Source organism: Mchenga conophoros, linkage group LG6 (assembly GCF_057382185.1).
Source record: "Mchenga conophoros isolate Kocher_MC1m ecotype Shallow Benthic linkage group LG6, M_conophoros_male_GT1.1, whole genome shotgun sequence".
Lineage (NCBI taxonomy): Eukaryota > Metazoa > Chordata > Actinopteri > Cichliformes > Cichlidae > Mchenga > Mchenga conophoros.
The window spans coordinates 904,040-925,878 of NC_140531.1; the positions used below are offsets into that span (position 1 = coordinate 904,040).

The 21,839-nt window shown below is 43.3% G+C and overlaps 1 protein-coding gene across 1 annotated transcript; it reads left to right on the forward strand.

The window, feature by feature from the left end:
• Nucleotides 1–2,503: 2,503 nt before the first annotated feature.
• Nucleotides 2,504–19,602, forward strand: spcs3 (signal peptidase complex subunit 3). The gene is made up of 5 exons (XM_085275759.1): nt 2,504–2,750; nt 3,150–3,223; nt 3,681–3,757; nt 6,361–6,476; nt 19,377–19,602. Exons 1-5 carry the CDS (start codon nt 2,608–2,610, stop codon nt 19,507–19,509), a joined length of 543 nt encoding a protein of 180 aa, XP_085131885.1. The 5' UTR covers nt 2,504–2,607; the 3' UTR covers nt 19,510–19,602.
• The last annotated feature ends 2,237 nt before the right edge of the window (nt 19,603–21,839 follow it).

The window sequence follows — 21,839 nt, forward strand, 5'->3', positions numbered from 1 at the left end:
CCAGCAGAACAGCATGAGAGAGGTGTGGAGGGGCATGAAGACCATCACTGGATTCAGGCCAACCAACAGCAGGGGAGCTGAGGGAGGTGAGAATAGAGCCGACGAGTTGAATCTGTTTTTCAATAGATTCGACACCACAGTGTCTGCTCCCACCCCCACAACCTCACCTGCAGTCAGCCTGGAATCCAGAGCCACACCACTGTGCCAGCCTCTCTCTTCACATGTTGCCTCCTGTGAGATTCCTGACACCCCTCCCCCACCCATCACCTTCACTCAATACCAGGTTGAGATGCAAATGAGGAGACTTCACTCAGGCAAGTCTGCTGGACCAGACGGAGTGAGTCCCCTCGTCCTCAAGACCTGTGCCCCCCAGCTGTGTGGAGTCTTTCATAAACTGTTTATGCTGAGTCTGAGTCTGCAGAGGGTCCCGGTGATGTGGAAGACATCATGCCTCGTCCCTGTACCAAAGACGCCTCGTCCCAGTGGCCCCCAGGATTACAGGCCCGTGGCACTGACCTCCCACATCATGAAGACCCTGGAAAGGCTCATCCTGGACCAGCTGCGACCCATAGTAAGACCACATCTGGATCCCCTTCAGTTCGCTTATCAGCCTCGTCTCGGAACTGAGGACGCCATCATCTACCTGCTCAATCGTGTCTACACCCATCTGGACCAGCCGGCGAGCACTGTGAGGGTCATGTTTTTTGACTTTTCCAGTGCTTTCAACACCATCAGGCCGACCCTCCTGGGTGATAAGTTAGCAGCGATGCAGGTGGATGCTTCTCTGGTGTCCTGGATTGTTGATTACCTGACAGGAAGACCACAATATGTACGTCTCCCACAGTGTGTGTCTGACAAGGTGATCAGCAACACAGGGGCACCACAGGGGACTGTCCTCTCCCCCTTCCTCTTCACCCTCTACACCACAGACTTCAGCCACTGCACAGAGACCTGCCATCTTCAGAAGTTTTCTGATGACTCTGCGGTGGTTGGATGCATCAGCAGGGATGATGAGACAGAGTACCGGGCTGTGGTCGACTCCTTTGTCACGTGGTGTGAGCAGAATCATCTGCAGCTCAACGTGGCAAAGACCAAGGAACTGATCGTGGACTTCAGGAAGACCAGGAAACACTTGACCCCTGTTTCAATCCAGGGGGTCAGTGTGGACATTGTGGAGGACTATAAATACCTTGGAGTACACATTGACAATAAACTGGACTGGGCTAAAAACACCACAGCACTTTACAGGAAGGGCCAGAGTCGTCTCTATTTTTTGAGGCGACTGAGGTCCTTCAACATCTGCCAGAAAATGCTGAGGATTTTCTATGAGTCTGTGGTGGCCAGTGCGATCCTCTATGCTGTTGCATGCTGGGGGAGCAGGCTGAGGGTCGCAGATGCCAACAGACTCAATAAACTGATCCGTAAGGCCAGTAATGTTATGGGGATGGAGCTGGACACCCTCAAGGTGGTGTCGGAGAGGCGGATGCTGTCCAAGATAAAGACAATGTTGGATAACACCTCCCACCCACTCCATGACATGCTGGTCAGTCACAGGAGCTCGTTCAGTGAGAGACTGAGATTACCGAAAAGCACCACTGAACGACACAGGAAATCATTCCTGCCTGTGGCTCCCTGTACAACGCATCCACTTAACACACTGTTTGCTGCTACAACTACACATGTTTCTTTTCCAAATATTTATTTATAAGTGACTTATGTATGTATGTATGTATATATATGTATATATTGTACTATTCTTAGTTAGTGTATTGTCTGTCTTGTCTTAATGTTGGTTTATAATGGAGCACTGTAACAAAAAATAATTTCCCCCAGGGATCAATAAAGTATTCTGATTCTGATATATATATGTGTGTGTGTGTATATGTGTGTATGTATGTTTACTTTCAGTTATTGTCGATTTCATTGTGGCGCGCCAACTGCACTGTGGCAGTGATGTGTATTCCTCTGATTGGGAGAAAAGAAAAAGGAGGTGTGATTCTGTTCTGAATGATTCAATATGTCCCTTGTCTCTTTGAGATTGTCATTGTTATTGTTCTAAATAAAGTTCATTTAAAAGAATTATCAGGGTTAATAGTTATGGTTTAGGCTGATGGTTAAGGTTAGGCATTGTCAATGAAATGTCCCCACTGAGATATGAAAACGAATGTGTGTGTGTTACAGAGGTTACAATTCATTTGCCTCATTTTAAACCGACGGAACGTTTTGAATAAGGAAGTGAGAGCTTCCGCTTACTCATCGTTCCAAAGCTCTTTCCGGTTCCTGCCGCCGCGCGAGGCGAGCGAACACACATGTGCACATGTTTAAACCCGGCCGAGAGTCACAAACACTGATCCATGTTTAATGTGAGTCAGAGCCATGTTGGACTACACACCTATGCTGCTTCACCTAGACTGTGATTCTTTTAAAACTGTCTTCTGGCCGAAAACGCTTCAAATTCGCTTTATTTTGAAAGGCCTTAACCGGAAGTATGTGTTTATTCCAGGTAACTTCACGTTTCCGGTTTGCGCTAACGCTACATCCGCTGCAGGGCTTGGAACAAGTCTGTCGTTTGAATTAGTGTCCGTGTGGTACTTGCTGAATCCCATTATGAACACGGTCCTGTCGAGAGCTAACTCGCTGTTTGCCTTCTCCCTGAGCGTCATGGCGGCTCTGACTTTCGGCTGCTTCATCACCACAGCGTTTAAAGACAGAAGGGTTCCTGTGGACATCCACGTCTCTAAAGTCATGCTGTAAGTCTCTGCTTTCAACAGCTGTTAGCATCACACCAGGTTCTATCGTGTCTTTGTTCCGTGTAGCAGAGGCTGCAGGCTGGTTTACATGCTAGCTGTTTGGCGGGAGCCGCTCTGTGGCCTGCGGTCCTGAGCCTGGACAGCATCCTCAGTCTCGGGATACTCACTGTGCCTGGAAGGGGTGCAGAGCGGTAGTTCAGAGCAGTACTGTACCACAGCTGTGTACCATAGTACAGATATGTACAGATATGTACAGTACCACAGCTGTACAGTACAGCTCTGTAGTACAGAAGCATTTAGGGTCATGTGAGGAACAGCAGTCGTTTCTTTCACCTTTGCATGCATCCGTCCCAACTTCTACATGTCGAGTGACGTTTGTAACTTCTCTCTCTCTCACAGGAAGAACGTTGATGACTTCACTGGACCCCGAGAACGAAGTGACCTGGGTTTCATCACCTTTGACCTTTCAGCTGATATCCTTCCTATTAAAGCATTGCTGTGTTTGATCTTTTCTTCTTGCGATGTGTTGCAGCTGCTTCAGAGAATCTTTGCAATAAGAGTGCACTGTGGCTGCTCATGATTGTGCATTTATTCAGCTCTTTGTAGACTTGTCGTCTTTTTTAAAAACTCCATCCTGAGACAAAAGAACAGTTTGAAGCAGCTGTGTGTGTTGGGCGTTACTAAATGAATGCCAGTAGGTCTGACAGAGATTCCAGCCAAAGGCTTGTAATTATACAGTCATTACATTGACCCTGCACGCTCACTGCTGAATCATTCACATTTGAGTTCAAGTCGCGTTAACACCAGATTATCCCTGGTTACCATGGCGATGTACACCATTGTTTTAGGCACTGACAATGCAGTGAAGATGCTCGGATTCATTTTTGTTTTCCTCTCTCGGTTCTGTTGATGGTCCTTAACTTTTCCCACATTTGCAGCCAATTTTTGATTGGAATGTGAAGCAGTTGTTTCTCTATCTGTCTGCTGAGTATGCCACAAAGAGCAATGTAAGTCCTAATGCACACACACCTCGACCTTTTAGTAAGAAGCAGGCATGAAGCACGCTACATATGGCTTATCAAAGCATCACATTGTGTCTGACGGTTAGTGTACAGGTCAAACTACAAGTCTGATGTGTGAATGCACGCCAGCACTCTGATCACTTTAAGCATTCAGTCACTCGTCTCACCTCATCTTCATCGTCACGTTGTTATGAGAATGCTGAACATGAGGCTTTTTGCACAAGTCAGTGACAGCGGTCCATACAGATCACCGACGGCAAACAATACACAGCTGGGTGGTTTTTAGCTGTCAGAGGAGTGGTTTCAGGGCTCGCAAAATTTCAAAACCCCTGGTAGCCCTTCGGGCAGGGACTCTTCAGTTTTTGGTAGCCAAAAATAAATTTAAGTAGCCCGAATAAAAAAGAGAGCAATTTTTTGATTGATGTTTTGTTTCTGTTACAATATTATACATTAAAGTATAATATTGTAACGGAAACAACACATTAATCAAAAATAGTTGAAACAAAAATTACAACATTGTATAAAAATTACAATCATCAACTCAAACACTTGGTTCTAATTGAACAGAAGTTTCTATGAACTTGTAAGAACTGTGTAGGACATGAATCAGTCTGTCAGAGCCTCAATCTGACATTTCCACTGAAGTCACGGTAAGAGACAAGTGGAACCAAGATCGAGGCCCTTTGCTTTTTGAAGTTTGCACAGACTGCTGCATTGTGCCAGTGGTCGTTCACTCTTTGCAACATAGTAGCTGTTCTAAACTGATTTTCAGGTTTATTTTTAGTTTGTTATTTGCAATTGGTGTTTGTTCTGGGAAAGATATTGCAGACTGAGCAATAATGCATTTCTTGCATTTCTCATGGGTTCTAATGGGGGCCTTTCTTAAAATGACTGGTCCCAGTAACAAAGGCGCTTGTCAGTTCAGAAATCGAGAGAAAACCAACAACACACCCGGCAGAACATTATGTTATTTACACGGGTGCACATAAGTGGTCCGCATGTGCGCATTCGCTGTCAAAATAAAAGACGCGCACCAGATAAGAAGTTGCAGCGCGCGTTTGCGTCCATATAAAAGGCTGTTTTTGTCCTAGAGTGGGATTTTCACGGCACATTCTGCACCACATCTCTGTGCGTTCATCATTTGTTTGAAGCCAGCTCACCTCCTGCAACCACTTTTCCGAGAATACGCGCTTCTTTTGTAGTTCGGACTCCTTCTGACATTTCTTTGGAGGTGGAGGAACATCACAGTAATTGCTTAAAGGAGCTTCTTCGACATCTTTAAGAGTTCTAAACAAATGTCTGTCCTCCTCCAGAAAATCTTATGTACGCAAACACGCGTTGCAACTTCTTATCTTTTTTATTTTGACAGTGAATGCGCACCTGCGGACCACTTATGTGCAGCTCTGGTTATTTAGCTCGTCATATTGCAGCCACAGAAATTCTTTTGTCCATGAAACCATAAAGCTGCACTTTCTTTTTGCCTTATAGTCTGATTTGTCATAACTTCTCCGTTTTGTGGTAAGCTTTTCTTTGGCTGTCACTTCTTCACCCTGACCTGTCTTATTTGGCTCAGCAGAACTGAAATGCTTTTACACACGCACTCACATAAGCTCAGCGATTCTCTGCGCGATCAGCCTCTCACATGTTTAAGCTGCCGGAGATTTCACTTGTCATGTTTGCATAGTAAGCTAACGATTAATAAGACGATGTCAGAGGAATTGGTGCACAAATTATCATCACTCACAGATCAGTGCTGTCGCTCTCTATACACAGTTCGCACGATTGCAAAGTGAAAGCAAAAAACAAGCGCAAATTCAAACGCGATTTCAATATGTCACATATTGACAGTGGCTCACCCAATGACATAATTACCCAGCTACATTTCTGAAAGAATGCAAAAGCATTGACATATATTTTTCCTTCCTACAATAGCCCGACGGGCAGGGCAGATATAGATTTTGGTAGCCCGACTGGAAGAATCGCTAGCCCCGGGACGTCGGGCTAGCGATTTTGCGAGCCCTGGGTTTGATACGTAACAGTGAGCAAGAGAGTACGTGAAAGGTGTTTGCAGAGTGTGTGTGTAACAACAACAAAACTCAGTAGTTCATCTAATCAGAGTTTGACAGGATTAGGATGAGCCCAAGTCTCCCAGCTGTTTCCAGAAGTTCCCTGAAGGTGTGTAACTGCAAACAGCTGCAGGATCTGTGTGTAAGCGTCTGTGTGGAGCTCAGACAGTTGCGCAACAACTTTAGTAGGATCAGCTGGTGTGTCTGTAACAGTGTAACCACAACATTGTCATGTGTCAGTGTTTTGGAAATTTGTGACTGTATCAATCAATCAATCTTTATTTATAAAGCACTTTTCATACAAAGATGTAGCACAAAGTGCTTTACATGGTTAGCTGTAGCTGTGAGGAACACGGCTGTAAAGATAACACAACTACATTCACACAAAGACATTTTAGCCCGGAGGAGGCAGGGATCTAACCACCAGCCTTCTGATTGGTAGATGAACCGCTGCCTGACCATGGATGGAGGTCCTGCAGTATAATTAATCTGTGTGTGTGTGTGTGTGTGTGTGTGTGTCAGTCTCTGAACCAGGTCGTCCTGTGGGATAAGATCGTTCTTCGAGGTGAGAACACCAAGCTGAACCTCAGAGACATGAAGTCCAAGTACTTCTTCTTTGACGATGGAAACGGACTGAGGTGAGATACCAGATGTGTATCAACACATGTTCTGGACTACTAAAATCAATAACATCCACCAGCAACTCAGTTCACATGTTGTGTCTACCCCCTCTCCAGAACCTTTTCTCCTTTTTGAGCTGTTTTCCACTCTTCATCTTCCTGATTTATCTGATATTTCTAAGTTTGTGTAGATCAAAGCCTGCCACGTGTCATCTTGACCCTATGCCTGCAGGGTTTGTGAAATCCTGCCTCTCTTCCTTACTCCCACTCATCTCTGCTATATTCACTCTTCACTCACCACCAGTATCGTTCCCTCCATATTCAAGATTGCTCTAGTCACTCCTATACTGAAAATACCTTCTTTAGATCCTAACAACTTTAACAACCTCTGTCTGTTTTCTAATCTGCCCTTCATTTCTAAAATACTCGAAAAAGTGGTTGCAGCTCAACTTCATTCACACCTGGTTAATAATAACATCTACGAGAGATTTCAGTCTGGTTTTCGTTCATGTCACAGTGCAGAAGCTGCTCTACTTAAAGTCACTAACGATCTTCTAATCGCAGCTGACTCTGGTCTTTCACCATTCTCGTCCTTTTGGATCTGAGCTCAGCCTTTAGTGATGTTTCAGTCGCGAACGAAATGGTTCTTAGAGCCGGCTCTTTGACGTGAACGACGCGAGCCGGCTCCTTATTGCGAGCCGTGGGTTTTTGTTTTTTTTTTCCTTTCTCTCACCCTCTCTCTCGCACTTTTTCCCGCTTCACTCCGCACGCGAGCCTTGTGCTTTGCGCTGGGCAGAGGGGGGGGGGGGGGCGGTAGTTACACTGGCAGTAGCTCAGGAACAGAGCGGGAGGGAGAGAGAGAGCAGGGACAACAACGTCACATTAGAAAGGTATAGTAATCATCCACAACTATTTTCAGTTGCAGATGATAAAGGATTCAGAAAGTTTATTCATGCAGGTCCATATGACAGAGAATGTGCATCTTCTTTTTGTTTTCATATTATAATTTATATTTAATTGTGTTGTGTTTGCAGTGTTTTGTGTTGTTTCACTTTAAATTTGTTTAAAAGGAAAAAGCTGAAAATTTAAATAGTCTTTTTAGTGAGCCGAGCCGAAAGAGCCGGTTCTCTAAAAAGAGCCGGAAATCCCATCACTATCAGCCTTCGACACATCTGTCACTCTGTCCTTCTAAGCAGACTCTCCTCTCTCTGCATCTCTGACACACCCCTCGCCTGGTTTCAATCATATCTCTTTGACGCTCCCAATTTATTCAACTAAGATCATTCCGCTCTCATCTATTCCCCGTCACCTCTGGTGTACCCCAAGGCTCAGTCTTAGGCCCTCTTCTCTTTATAATATACATCCTCCCTCCACATCCTCCTTGCTGATGACACCCGTGTATCTCTCTTGCAGACCTTATTCCTCCCTCCCACCTTCTTCCTTTACAGAATGTCTATCCGAGTTAAAATCCTGGTTTTCTAATTTTTTAAAGCTCAATGAGGATAAAACTGAGATCCTCCTTATAATTCCCTCGAAGCACAGGCAGACGCAAGTGGTTTTCTGTCACTGGTTTATTTGAAGACTTCTCTCCAAAGCCACCGTGAAAACTATACAGCATTAACAAAATAAAACTCAGCATAAGACACAGCAGTAATAACACTGTACAACAAACACGATAAATAAATAAATACCTCGTTGGCTGCATGCTGCAAAAAGGGAATTAGCCGCCGTTCTTCTGAGGTTTCCTTTAACCGTGTGTAGTTAAAGTCCACTTAACATGTTTTTCAATAAAAACCATCCTTTCTGCGCGCTTACAGGTGTTTTTCTTCGTTCTACCCAAAGAGGAAACTAGCGCAACTTGTAAGCGAACTTGACTTTCAAAATAAAAGCACCAAAACGTTGACTACAAAAAACAAACAAAGTAATGTACAGCTTAAATAATTTACAATCATGACATGGATCTTGACGAGATAAAGAAATAATCCAAATTATATACAATGTCATCATGCCAACAGTTACACTCCCACCAAATCACACAAATCTTTACGTGGGATTTCCCTAATGAAATAGTCTCTCCAAACAAGCATTTCTACTTATCACCAAAGACTTCTCGTTATCAACCCTTTGTCAGGTAACTTCCAGCAAATAACCATTTAGTCTGCTTCTAAGAGAGTAAAAACTCTTTGAACAGGTCTCTCAAGAACAACAGTTTTAGCTGTGTGGCTCCCTCCTTTGTCATGTGTATCACTGACGTGCAACTTTATTCTCCTCACTCGATTATCTGATCCTGGATAAACTTCTGTGACTCTAGCCATCTTCCACTCATTGCGTGGTGCCAGATCATCTTGTAGAAGGACAATGTCGTCAACCTTGATGTTCCCTCTGTTCTTCCGCCACTTTTGTCGCTCTTGTAAATTTAGAAGATATTCTTTCTTCCATCGAGTCCAAAACATATTAGCCAAATACTGCACTCGACGCCATCTTTTCCTAAGATAAACATCTTCTTTGACAAACTCTCCAGGCGGGGGCAGAATGATCTTGGACTTCATTGTTAAGATGTGGTTTGGAGTCAATGGTTCAAGGCCTGATGGATCATTCAAATGTTCAGTCGTGAGTGGTCTGCTGTTGATGATAGCCATGACCTCATACAGAAAGGTTCTCAAGGAGGTGCAGTCAAGCCTTTGAGATGACTGATCGAGAATAGCGGTAAGAACACTTCTTATAGTCCTTATTTGACGCTCCCAGACACCTCCCCTATGGCTTGCTGTTGGAGGGTTCATGAGAAATTCACATCCTAGAATCTTAGCCTTTTCTTGATCCATTCCCTTCATTAACTCCATGAACTCTCTCCTAGCACCAACAAAATTTGTTCCTTGGTCGGATCTTAGCTGTCGAACATTTCCTCTTATGGCTATGAATGCCCTTAAAGCATTGAGAAATGCATCAGTTGTCATGTCATCAACCACTTCTATATGTATGGCTCTTGAACATAGACAGGTAAACAAAAGACCATATCTTTTGAGAGTCTTTCTTCCTTCCTTAACATAGATTGGACCAAAGCAGTCCATGCCAACGTAGGTAAAAGGCGGTGTTGTTTCTGTCCTATCTTGTGGCAAGTCACCCATTTTTTGCTCTTCAGTGGATCTTCTGTACTTCCTGCAGGTCACACATTTAAAAATATGTGATGAAACTGCACCGCTACATCCCAGGATCCACCAACCATTTGCTCTCAGTTCGTTCATTGTCATTCCACGTCCTTGATGATGGATTCTTTCGTGAAAATGCTTGATTAGTAAAACTGCTACGTGGCTATTTTTTGGCAGAATTGCTGGGTGCTTCACATGAGGGTGCAACGTGGCTTGACTTAAACGTCCTCCCACTCTTAAGATCCCTTCTTCATCCAAGAAAGGATTTAACTTGCACAGTGGACTGTTTTCAACTATTGTCTTTAGCTCCAAGCTCTTTATCTCATCTGAGAATGCTTCTTCCTGAACCAACTTGACAATCACAAGTTCTGCTTCTTTTCTCTCCTCTAGACTTGTGCTATCACTTGTTCTTTGCTGAATACCTTTGTGCATTCTGATGTATCTTTTCAGTCTGGCAACTGCTCTCGATAACCTTGACCAGTCAGAGAATTTCTTGAAGTTATCCAACAATGATTTGTCTTCCTTTGACTTTGTGTTACACACAATCAGCTTGCGGAGTTCAGGATCATCCTCCTTGATTTCACCCACCTTGCATTGTCTGCCAGGAAGTTCTTTTTGCCAAAGAAATGTTGGGCCGGTAAACCAATTTGAGGTCCTAAGCCGCTCTGCAGTCAAACCTCGAGAAGAATGATCAGCTGGATTATCTTCTGAAGCGACATAACCCCATTGTTCAGGGTTTGTACTTGACTTAATCCTCTGTATGCGATTTGCTACATATACCTGAAACCTTCTGGCGTCGTTGTTTATGTAGCCAAGAACAACAGTGGAATCTGTCCAGAAGAATTCCTGAAGATCCTGGATTTCCAGTTCACTGCGAAGCATGTCGCTGGTTCGGGCTGCAACAACTGCTGCAGTGAGTTCCAGTCTTGGTATCGTAGTAACACTGATTGGGGAAACTCTGGATTTTCCCATTACCAAAGAGCAATGTACTTCATCAGATTCACTGATGGCTCGCAGGTAAGTACATACACCATATCCTGAGAAACTGGCATCTGAAAAATGGTGAAGTTCATACCTTTTGACATTACCAAAATCAGAAGGTAAGAAGGATCTTTTGACTTGCATGTTAGTCAGGTTGGGAAGGTCTCTAATCCAGGACTCCCACTGAGGTTTTAGGATTTCTGGAAGCTCCTCATCCCAGCCAATCCTTTCTTTACACATTTGCTGGAGCATTTGTTTCCCTACAAGGACGAAGGGTGCGATGAATCCCAAGGGGTCATATATAGAGGCCACAGTAGAGAGCACACCTCTTCTTGTTAGTGGATTGGATTTCACTTGAACTCTGAACTTGAATGAGTCAGACGTGACGCACCACTCTACTCCAAGAGCTCTTTCCATATGTGGTAAGTCCAAAGCCATGTTCAAATCCTTGATTGTGGCACGCTCTTCTTGTGGAATGGTTGCCATGACATTCTCGCTGTTGGAAACAAACTTATGCAGTCTCAATCGTCCGATACTACAAAGCTCTCGTGATTCCTTGACAAGCTGGATGGCTTCCTTCTCAGTCGGAACACTTGCCAATCCATCATCTACGTAGAAATTCCTTTGGATGAAATGTATAGTTTCTTCGTTGAACTGACCTTGTCCTTGAGTTGCCAGATGTTTTAGGCCAAAATTGGCACAGCCAGGCGACGAGGCCGCTCCAAACAAATGAACCTTCATTCTGTAAACTGATGGTGAGGTTTCCAAGTTGCCATTCTCCCACCATAGGAATCTCAAATAATCTTGATCTTCCCTTTTGACATGAAACTGGTGGAACATTCTCTCAATGTCGCACATGATTGCAACAGAACCTTTTCGAAAGCGACAAAGGACACCCACCAATGTGTTCGTTAAATCTGGACCAGTGAGTAGATGGTCGTTGAGAGATGTTTCTTGGAATTTGGCAGAGCAGTCAAATACCACACGTATTTTCCCTGGTTTCTGTGGATGATAAACCCCATGATGTGGAATATACCAAGCCAATTTCTCATCATTTTCTTCATCAGAGACTTTCTCTGCATCACCACATGAAATGATGTCATTCATGAAGCTTACGTAGTCTCTGTAGTACTGTTGGTCTTTCTTTAGTCTCCTTTCCAGGCACTTCAAGCGATGTATGGCACATATCTTGTTGTTGGGTAATTTAGGCCTGTCTTCTTTGAATGGCAGTGGCATTTCAAAGTGACCTGTATCATTTTGCACAATGTTTTTTCTCAACTTTGTCAGGAACTTGAGATCATCTTGAGACACAATATCATCTCCAGTTCTTTCTGAGAAGTCTGATTCCAAGACCCTTATGATGTCTGAAGGAGTTACTTCCTTCACTTTGGTTTGGCTCACATAATGCACTACCCTTTTGAGGTTGACAGAAGACTCAACATCTGGTATCACTTGTCTCACTACTATGCGATGACTGATTCCGATTGCGTCCCCATAATCAACACAGGGGTTTCCATTACCAACAATACTCCATCCAAGGTCTGTACGTTGTGCATAAGGCTCGTTCTCTTTGCCAGACACAACTTCTCTCGGAAGCAGGGCTTGTGAACAGTCATATCCGATAAGCAGACCCACGTCACAGTCCTGCAGAGGTGCAATTTCTGACTGTAAGTGTACTAGATGGGGCCACGCTTCTGCAGTTTCATTGGTTGGGATGTGAGTTCTGTTAGCTGGGATGAAATCACGCGTGTACACTGGTGGTAAGGAGATTCTCTTGTTGGAGTAAAAGCCACGGACTTGTAGGTTACTTACTCTTAGAGAACTCACCACTGTAGTTCTTGACGTCATGGTAGAAAGCTTAAGCTTGACTTGCTCTCCATTTGTCTGTAAGGTTTCTGCTGCTTCACTCAACACAAATGTTGTGTCACTCTGCGAGTCCAATAAAGCATACACAAGGACTTCTTGTGCTGGTTGTGTTGTGCAGGAAAGCCACACTGGAACTATTGCCGCTGTTTGCATTTTAGCTCCATGAAGCATTACTGTATTTGAAGTAGCAGTTCTGGTCATTTCGTAATCCTGTGCTAGTTGTACTTCTTCATGAACCTCACTCGAAGTTTCATGATTCCGATTTTGCTTGGCCTGTGGTGGTTTTTGCTTCTCTTTGGTTCGTTCTTCGTGCAAACAAGTAGGATGACGCTTCTGGTACTTGTCACAAACACTCCTACTGATGCAACTCTTTGAGTGATGACCGTACTTCAGACAACCAAAGCACAACTTTTCCATTTGAATGAATTTAATTCTATCATTAACTGCTTTCTCCCCGAACTTCCTGCATTGGTGCAATGTATGCCCAGTCCTTTTGCAGAAAAGACATGTATCAGCATATTTTTCACTGGAACTTGTGATGAGTGTCTTTGCTGCAAAGTTGAAATGTCTTGAGGATTTGGTTTTTTCAGTTTCATCTTGTTTCAGTGCCTGCAGCGATGTGAGAGGGTTGCAAGCAATTTTCACCTCTCTTGTCAAGAACTTCACAAATTGGCTGAAGGAGGGAAATTGATTAGTCGCTTCTTCTATTTCAATAACTTGTCTATTCCATCTTGCTGTTAGCCAATCTGGTAATTTTGACAAAATTTTTCTGTTTTCATTACAGTCATTCAAGATTTCCAGTGCCTTAATATGGACCATGGCGGCTTCACAACTATGGAGAAAGTCAGAAAACTCTCTGAGTTCAAAGCTGTCCTTGGAGCCTATCTTGGGCCATGTCTGAAGCTTATCTCTATATGCCTTTGCAATCGTGAATGGGTTTCCGTATCTTTCCTCCAAAATCTCAACTGCGGCAGCATAGGCTGATTCAGTTCCAAGAAGGAAATAGCCATCGATTGCTTTCTTAGCTTGTCCACTTACATACCGGCGAAGGTAGTAGATTTTCTCCTTATCTTGAATGCTCTTCTGGTCAATCAGCGTTTCAAAGGAGATTTTCCAATCACTGTATTTCAATGGATCCCCACTGAATACTGTAGGTTCAGGAATTGGAATTCGGTTGGCACTTAAAGCTCCTGCCAGCACTTTGACAAGTTCTGCAGTACTGTCATTTGAAGAAGTGGTCACAACTTGTGGTGCAGGAGGCATACACTGGGGCAAAGAGCCTGTGGAAGCACAAAGTTTATTATCCACTACAACCTCAGGTTGCAGTACGTCCTTTTGCTCTTCCTCTTTGTCATTCTCTTGATTGTACACCAGCATTCTCGCCCTTGCTGCACTGAGATCCTTCATTGCCTCCAGATGCTGTAATTTTCTCCGCTTTTCCTCCAGAGTCCTTTGTAGAGCTATGTGCTCTTCCTCTAGTTGAGCCTTAATTTTAGCTTCTTCTTCCTCTCTCTGCATTCTTCGTTTTACCTCTTCTGCCTCTCTTTCTAACCGACGTTTTACTGCTGCTGCCTCCTGCTCAGCTATCTTTTTCTTAGCTTCGGCTTCTAGACGCTCGATCTCTAACTGTTCTTTTTCTTGTTCTTGTAACACTTTAAGAACAGCCTGACTTGCAGCAACATGAGCAGCAGCATCTTGTCGCCTTGCAGAAGACCTGCTTGAAAGTACTGAGGTGCCTTTCAAAATGGAAGCAACAGAACCTGAATTGCAGGTGCTTGAATTAAAGAGAGAGCCTGCTTCTGGCCAGTCTTGCTCCTCCTTTTCTGGAGACCTTCCATGCAACCTACTTGAGGCTCTGGATGCAACAAATGTAGAAATCTCTACACACCGATCCACTCTACGACGCGTGACCTGGTCTGGAGCAGAGATCTTTCGTAGCTCTTCATAGACACGCTGGACATCTGCAGAAAGACCTGTGACATCACTTATAATGTCATTAAGCAAGTCCTCAGATAAGGTCTCTGTTGTCTGTGATAAGGATTGTCTTGCAGATTTAACTTGTGTTTTCCATTTGTCATATATATAGTTAAACCTTTGCTGGAGTGCTTTAATTTTCTCATCTTGCATTTCTTTGCCTTTCTCTGTTAGAGTTCTGATTCTTTCACTTCGTCTTGGCTGCTGCGCTTCCTCTTGCTGAGCTTCAGCACCATGCACTTGACCTTCTTCAGACTGATCTTGAAAGTCTGCACTGTCACTAAACTGAACTGTAGGCTCGCTTGGTTCTGACATTTTACAGCACTTCTTAATCAACCCACTTAGAAATAAGAAATGTAGATGGTTAACCAAGCCTCAATGTTTAACACTTACTCATATGTAAATGGCACAAAAATAACACAGTTCAAATGGAAGTGTTATCTTACAAAAATACACCTGATAATAAACTTCAAAACAGTTCAAGAATTTACATCCAAAACCTTCACTTATTGCTTCCCAAATGCACTTTTATCTTAAAATCTTCAAAAGTTTTAGCTTACACCAAAACAAGATGTACTATACACCACAGTAGTTATCAATCACAGTATTCTTCAGCAATGTTTGCAAAGGTCCCTTCTTAGGCCACTTAACTTAAACACCTTTCCTTAAAACACTGCCCTTTAATACTTGTGCATGTGTCATATCACCATATGCATATAGTACTTTCAGCTTATCTGCCAGTTCTTGTCAGCTCCGCTGCGCTGTAGACATGTAGGAACAAGCCCGCTGATGCTTTGAAGTTGCCGCATCGTCAATTAGTGGCCGCTTGCGTTGACGAACAGTCCGAGTTTTCACTATAATTCCCTCGAAGCACAGGCAGACGCAAGTGGTTTTCTGTCACTGGTTTATTTGAAAACTTCTCTCCAAAGCCACCGTGAAAACTATACAGCATTAACAAAATAAAACTCAGCATAAGACACAGCAGTAATAACACTGTACAACAAACACGATAAATAAATAAATACCTCGTTGGCTGCATGCTGCAAAAAGGGAATTAGCCGCCGTTCTTCTGAGGTTTCCTTTAACCGTGTGTAGTTAAAGTCCACTTAACATGTTTTTCAATAAAAACCATCCTTTCTGCGCGCTTACAGGTGTTTTTCTTCGTTCTACCCAAAGAGGAAACTAGCGCAACTTGTAAGCGAACTTGACTTTCAAAATAAAAGCACCAAAACGTTGACTACAAAAAACAAACAAAGTAATGTACAGCTTAAATAATTTACAATCATGACATGGATCTTGACGAGATAAAGAAATAATCCAAATTATATACAATGTCATCATGCCAACAGTTACACTCCTTATTGGCACCAAATCCAACCTTTTGAAGGCTAATCATTTCTCTCTCACTATCGTTAACTCCACAGTTTTCCCTTCTCCTCAGGTTAAGAGCCTTGGTGTCATCCTAGACAGTTCACTTTCCTATAAATCTCACATCAATAATCTCACCCGTTCTGCCTACTTCTATCTACGTAACATTAACAGATTGCTTCCTTCTCTTTCCACCCAGTCTACGTCCATTCTTGTCCACAGTCTTGTTACCTCCCATATTGACTACTGCAATTCTCTTCTGCATGGTCTCCCCCCAAAATCCCTCCATAAGCTTCCAACTGGTTCAAAGCTCTGCTGCTCGCATTCTCACCAGAACCCCTCCTACCAGCACATCACTCCTGTTCTTCAGGAACTTCACCTGCTCACAGTGAAATTCCGAATAATATACAAACTTCTTCTGCTCACCTTCAAGGCCATTCATAACCTCGCTCCTCCTTACCTTTCTGACCTGTTAAGCACCACTTGTTCTGCCCGTTCACTTCGTTCTTCTTCTTCTATCCAGCTTTCTGTGCCTTCTTCCCGCCTCAGCACCGTGGGAAGCAGAGCTTTCAGCTGCTCTGCTCCCAGGCTGTGGAGCTCTCTGCCCCCAGATATAACAAACACTGGTTCTCTCCCCCAGTTTAAATCTCAACTCAAAACCCATTTGTTAAAATCTGCATACTCACTGTGAACCCACTGTTTGTTCGTTTTATCTTGTGCTTTTGTTTTATTGTTCTTCATTGTGTCATTGTTCTATCATGTGTTTTTTATCTATTGTGCAGTGTCCTCGGGTGTCTTGAAAGGTGCTTTATAAATAAAATGTGTTATTATTATTAACTGTTCATTACACTGGCCTCTATTTTTCTCTCTGAGCATAATTGTAACCAGTGTTTCCTAATGCTAAACATGTTACCTGATAGGCTCTTCTGATCAAGCTCACATCATCATATTACTTAGTCTTCTTTGGTAGTAGGTGGGCCTCATTAAATACCAACAGGGGTTAGGGGGCCAAGTCTGCTTGGTTCTTGGCTCCACACGGTCACAAAGAACAGGCAGGCATGAACCTCCGATGACATGTTCATCACTCAGACCTAAGTGGACTCATGGAGGCAGACTCTGTCCTCGTTAGCGGCAGCGATACCATCTATCAGAGGAGATCCTTAGCATTAAACCATCAGCATTGAGCTCTGAATGCACTCAAGACATGATCATTAACGGGCTTAGATCTTAGGACCTGTTCCTCATCTTTCTCCTGAATGTTCTAGTTGGGAATGTGACTTCAGCCCATACTTACTGTACAGGCTTTAACTTGGACTTTCATTCATTTTTTTCCTGCCACCTTCAGCTGACACACAAACACAGTCCCTCCCTCACACATGTTCTTTTATGATAAAGCAGGGCTGGATATGGCGACCCTCAGTCCTCCCTTACTTACTAATAGGCCTCAGCTGCCGGGGGATTCCCATGATGCACTGCTTCTTCTTCACTCACTATGTGTTAATACTAGAGATGGCACGATACCACTTTTTTATGTCCGATACCGATACCGATATCATAAATTTGGATATCTGCCGATACCGATATGAATCCGATATAGTGTTTTTTAATCAACAAAACTGTTTTTTAAATATCTTGCTGCATTTTGTATAAGTTCATACTCAAGTTTAAAACAACAACTACACTAAAGCTATTCTGTTATACCTGTATACAAAAAAAAATATTTCATAGTTCAGCAATACTGATCAATCTAATAAACTTAAACCTGCACCATCCTCCCTATTCTGGTATTTTAAAGAGTACTTAGCATAAATATTAAGCAGCCTGACTAATAGGGTTCCAACTCCCAGCAACAACAAAAATAAATAAATAAAAAATAGGGAACCACCCCTCACGCTCCACCTCATGATGCTTAATCGACGTAATCAACCTTAATTTGATGCAGTGTGAAAAAAAATGCACAGAAATCAATTATTTTTCAAGAAATATTAAATAGATTCAACATCTTTCTTCAACAAAATTGCAGACTGCACAGATGGTACCTTCCCAAAGGAAAAAGTACTATAGCTTACTAGGGTATATATATTAGACTTAATAGTCACTATATACAGTAATGGACTTCTATACATTTTACATCAAATTAAAACTTTGGGTGTCAGATAATTATTTATTAAAAGCTCGACATTTTAAATGAGAATAAGAAAGAAAAGTATGTCTTTGTGCCCCCTTTAACCTGTTAATGCCCTATCAGCCCCCCTGGCTAAACTTTGCTAGATCCGCCCCTGCACAGTTACCAGCGTCAGCTACGTAGAAAAAGATCCTGGTGTAGAAAGTAATATTAAATAAATTCTAACAACAGCTGATCAAGCTTAAACGTGCTGCTGTTGTTCAGCCGCTGGTTTCCTCTTTCTGGTGCAAAGTGGGCCAAAAGCAAACTAGAGACACGGACTCGCGACAGAAAAGCCGATCAGCTGATCGTTAAGCAGTTTCATGATTGAAGTAGCAGCAAGAAGAGGCAGTCGCTCCATATATCGTTTGTTAAGCTTAATGCAGGAATGCTTTACAAACATTCAGAGATGGACTTACACACTTGCTTTACTTCTCTCGGGATAACTTTGTCGGAGATGAAATGCCGGGTTGCTAGCGAAGCTCCACATGCTATCCAGACCACCAACAGGTCCCGCATGCCACAGCTGCTCTATCACGTGATGCATACTGCTCCGACGTGCTAACGTTCTGAGGCGAGTTACGGCGTGTTGCAAGTTTTGTGAGGTGCTTTCGTGATATTTAATGGATCGGATTACATTTTTTATTTTTCTCCGATATCCGATCCAGTAATTTAGGTCAGTATCGGACCGATACCGATACGTAATATCGGATCGGTCCATCTCTAGTTAATACACCTCTCTGCATTTAATCCTTAGTTATTATTAATCTCTGGCTCTCGTCCACAGCGTGTCTTTGTTCTGGCTTCCTTCTCTCACTCACAGCAGATGGCCCCGCCCCTCCCTGAGCCTGGTTCTGCTGGAGTTTTCTTCCTGTTAAAAGGGAGTTTTTCCTTCCCACTGTCACCAAAGTGCTTGCTCATAGGGGGTCACATGATTGTTGTTTTTTTTCTGTATTATTGTAGGGTCTTTAACTTGTAATATAAAGCACGTTGAGGCGACAGCTGTGATGTTGTTTGGCACTAAATAAATAAAACTGAACTGAATCAAAGGTAGCGTTTAGCAGCAATGGCTCATAATAAAGCTGTAATGTTGGAGCTTGACTTTAAGAAAAAACATTTGAACCCAAATGTTTGATGTTACAGACGGTAGGACTGATCATGTTTAAAGTCCCCGACTGATATAGAGACAGGTCTACCAGCAGCTTGATGGAAATGGTAACAGTCTCAGAGTCGAGTCCCAGTCTTGAGTTTAAAAAAATGATACGCATGAAATTTGAAACATCCTGAGTATTCTGACAAGGAGATTTGTTTCCCATAATGCAGTTCATTTTTTCCCGGAGCCTTTGTCGTCTCTTATTTCACATGCTTTTCACACACGTTGAACATGATTGGCTGATTGTCATTATTTCTCGTCGTCAGGGCCAATAAGAACATCACCTTGACATTGTCCTGGAATGTAGTTCCCAACGCTGGAATCCTGCCCCTGGTGGCTGGAAGTGGACACGTCAGCATACCTTTCCCAGAGACCTACGAGACCACCAAGAGCTATTAGAGATGCACACATCCAGCATTGACTGTGCTCTGACCGCTGAAACGAGATGTAACTGAGTTTTTGGTTTGTAATAAAAGTTGAAATTGGAACGTCTGTGTTTGTGAAGAGCTCTTCTGTGTTCTGACGAGCAAACAGTGATGCTGTCAGCATCGGTGTGTTCATGTACCTCCGTCTGGTCTGAGGGAGCAGCTCTGGCTAATACAGTGGATGTGTGTATTCATTGTAAAGCTGCTAGCTCGTAACCAACTCGCTAGCAGCATGGCCTCTTCACCTGTCCCTCCTGCACTTTCTTGCTCATTGTGTCAGATGTTTAGTTACTCCTCGGCCTCCTTTAGCAGTAATGATATCTGTAACAAATGTAGCATATTTGCAGCTCTGGAGGCCAGGATTACTGAATTGGAGACTCTGCTTCGCACCCTTCATTCACCCATAGCTAGCCAGGCCCCTGTAGCTGGTGCAGCCGAAGATAGCGTAGGCCCCTCTAGCTGTTTCTCGGCAGACCCCGAGCAGCTGGGGAAAGAGGGCGGCTGGGTCACGGTGAGGAGGAAGCATAGTCCTAAACAGAAGCCCCAGGTACACAACCAACCCGTTCATGTGTCTAACTGTTTTTCCCCACTCGGCGACACACCCGCCGGGGGTCAAACTCTGGTAATTGGCGATTCTGTTCTCAGACATGTGAAGCTAGAGACACCGGCAACTAGGGGTGGGTTTTGATTATCATTTTACCGTTTAAAATCGATTCTAGCTTGGATAACGTGATATCGATTCATTAAAATCCTCAATAGATTTTTTTAATATAAATTTATTTTGCCCGAAACTCCGCCGATGGATCGAATCAGCGGAAAAAGGACGTAAACACAAAGCTCGACCCGCCGACGGATCAGGATCAGTGAGATGTCGCCTTTCTCACCGACGGCACGGACACGGTCGGGGCTGAAAGCCGACAGCTCGCTGAGTCTGATGTGTCGGCGGGTCGAGCTTTGTGTTTACGTCGTTTTTGCGCTGATTCTGAAGCTGTTAGTTTTATCGCTCTCCAAACAATATTGACGAACCAGCAGCAAAAGAAGATCCAAACTACGCTTCACATAAACATCGTCATGAATTCACTCTGACTTTTGCTGTTTTGCTTCCACCACGATGCACAGCTCTCTCTCTCTCTCTCTCCAACAACAGTTTCCCGTCTAAAAATCTGTTTTCTGCATTATTCGCTTGCTTGTTACGCACAAGTCTACCGTTGTTTACAGCCTGTCGGACGCTGTTTTTTTCCTTTTACTTACTTCCGAAAAGAAAACCTAATTTCTGCTGTTCAATACTGAACAAATTTAAACTTTTTAAAATTGTGCAAAATGCAAAACGCTGTGTCTCTAAAACCTCTGTAACTTTGCTCTGTTTCACTTCAGCAGCATCAGGTAACGTTCATGTGTTGATTCATGGTTTTCTTTCGTTTTTGATCTACTGCAGAATATTTTTATAAAATCCAGGGCAGGAAATTCTCCTTCATGCTTTTCTGTGTTTTATCCTCAGCTACTTTGACACAAAGGCCTCTGCTGTGACGCTCACACCTTTGATAAAGTCTCACAAGTGTCAGCTTTCTTTTTATAGATATAAAAATATGGAAATGTACTGATGCATGATCTGACTTATATTTCTGAAAACCCTTTCCTGTCTGATCATTTCCTGATAACATTTACATTTACAATAATTGATTACACAGCAGTGGAGAGTAGACTTTATCACAGATGTCTCTCTGAAAGTGCTGTAACTAAAGCTGTGTCCAAATTCATGGGCTGCATCCTCCTGAGGCCACATTTGTAGACCGATTACATCACAGCGACGCGCCGAAGCCTGTCCAAATTCGTAGACTCCTCCGAATGCAGCCGACAAATGCGTCCTCCTTTTCCCCGAATTTGAAGGATGGGTCGGGTGTGTCCTTCGTGGCCCACCATATCCCAGAATTCATAGCGCGGCCCAGCCAAACTCCAGTTTCTGGCAATGGCGGCCGCTACTAAGTTTTAAAATTACTCATACTAATCTTTCTGGGTCCCAAAATAAATTTTAAACATATTTTCAGGCGATGTGGGTGTGTAAACTTCTAATATCTGCTCAGTTTATCAAGACATTTGCAAAAGTGCTTCGACATTTTCGGAGACGTCTGTTACCCACCAGCTCGATAGCTAGCTGAGAGCTCGAGCATCACTAGAGCCGCAGAGAACGGCACAACTCCCGGCACATCATGTTCAGATTACCGCGGACTTTCCCTGCTCGGGTTAAACGTGATATATAAGTCACTTAGACAACCTAAAAATGTTATTGTTTGTCTTTTTTCAGTG

Excerpts from the sequence above, each read along its gene's own strand:
- spcs3 (XM_085275759.1), top strand. The coding sequence starts at position 2,608 with ATGAACACGGTCCTGTCGAGAGCTAACTCGCTGTTTGCCTTCTCCCTG. Across the intron at positions 2,751-3,149 it reads CACGTCTCTAAAGTCATGCT|GAAGAACGTTGATGACTTCA; the intron begins GTAAGTCTCTGC and ends TCTCTCTCACAG. Across the intron at positions 6,477-19,376 it reads GACGATGGAAACGGACTGAG|GGCCAATAAGAACATCACCT; the intron begins GTGAGATACCAG and ends TCTCGTCGTCAG.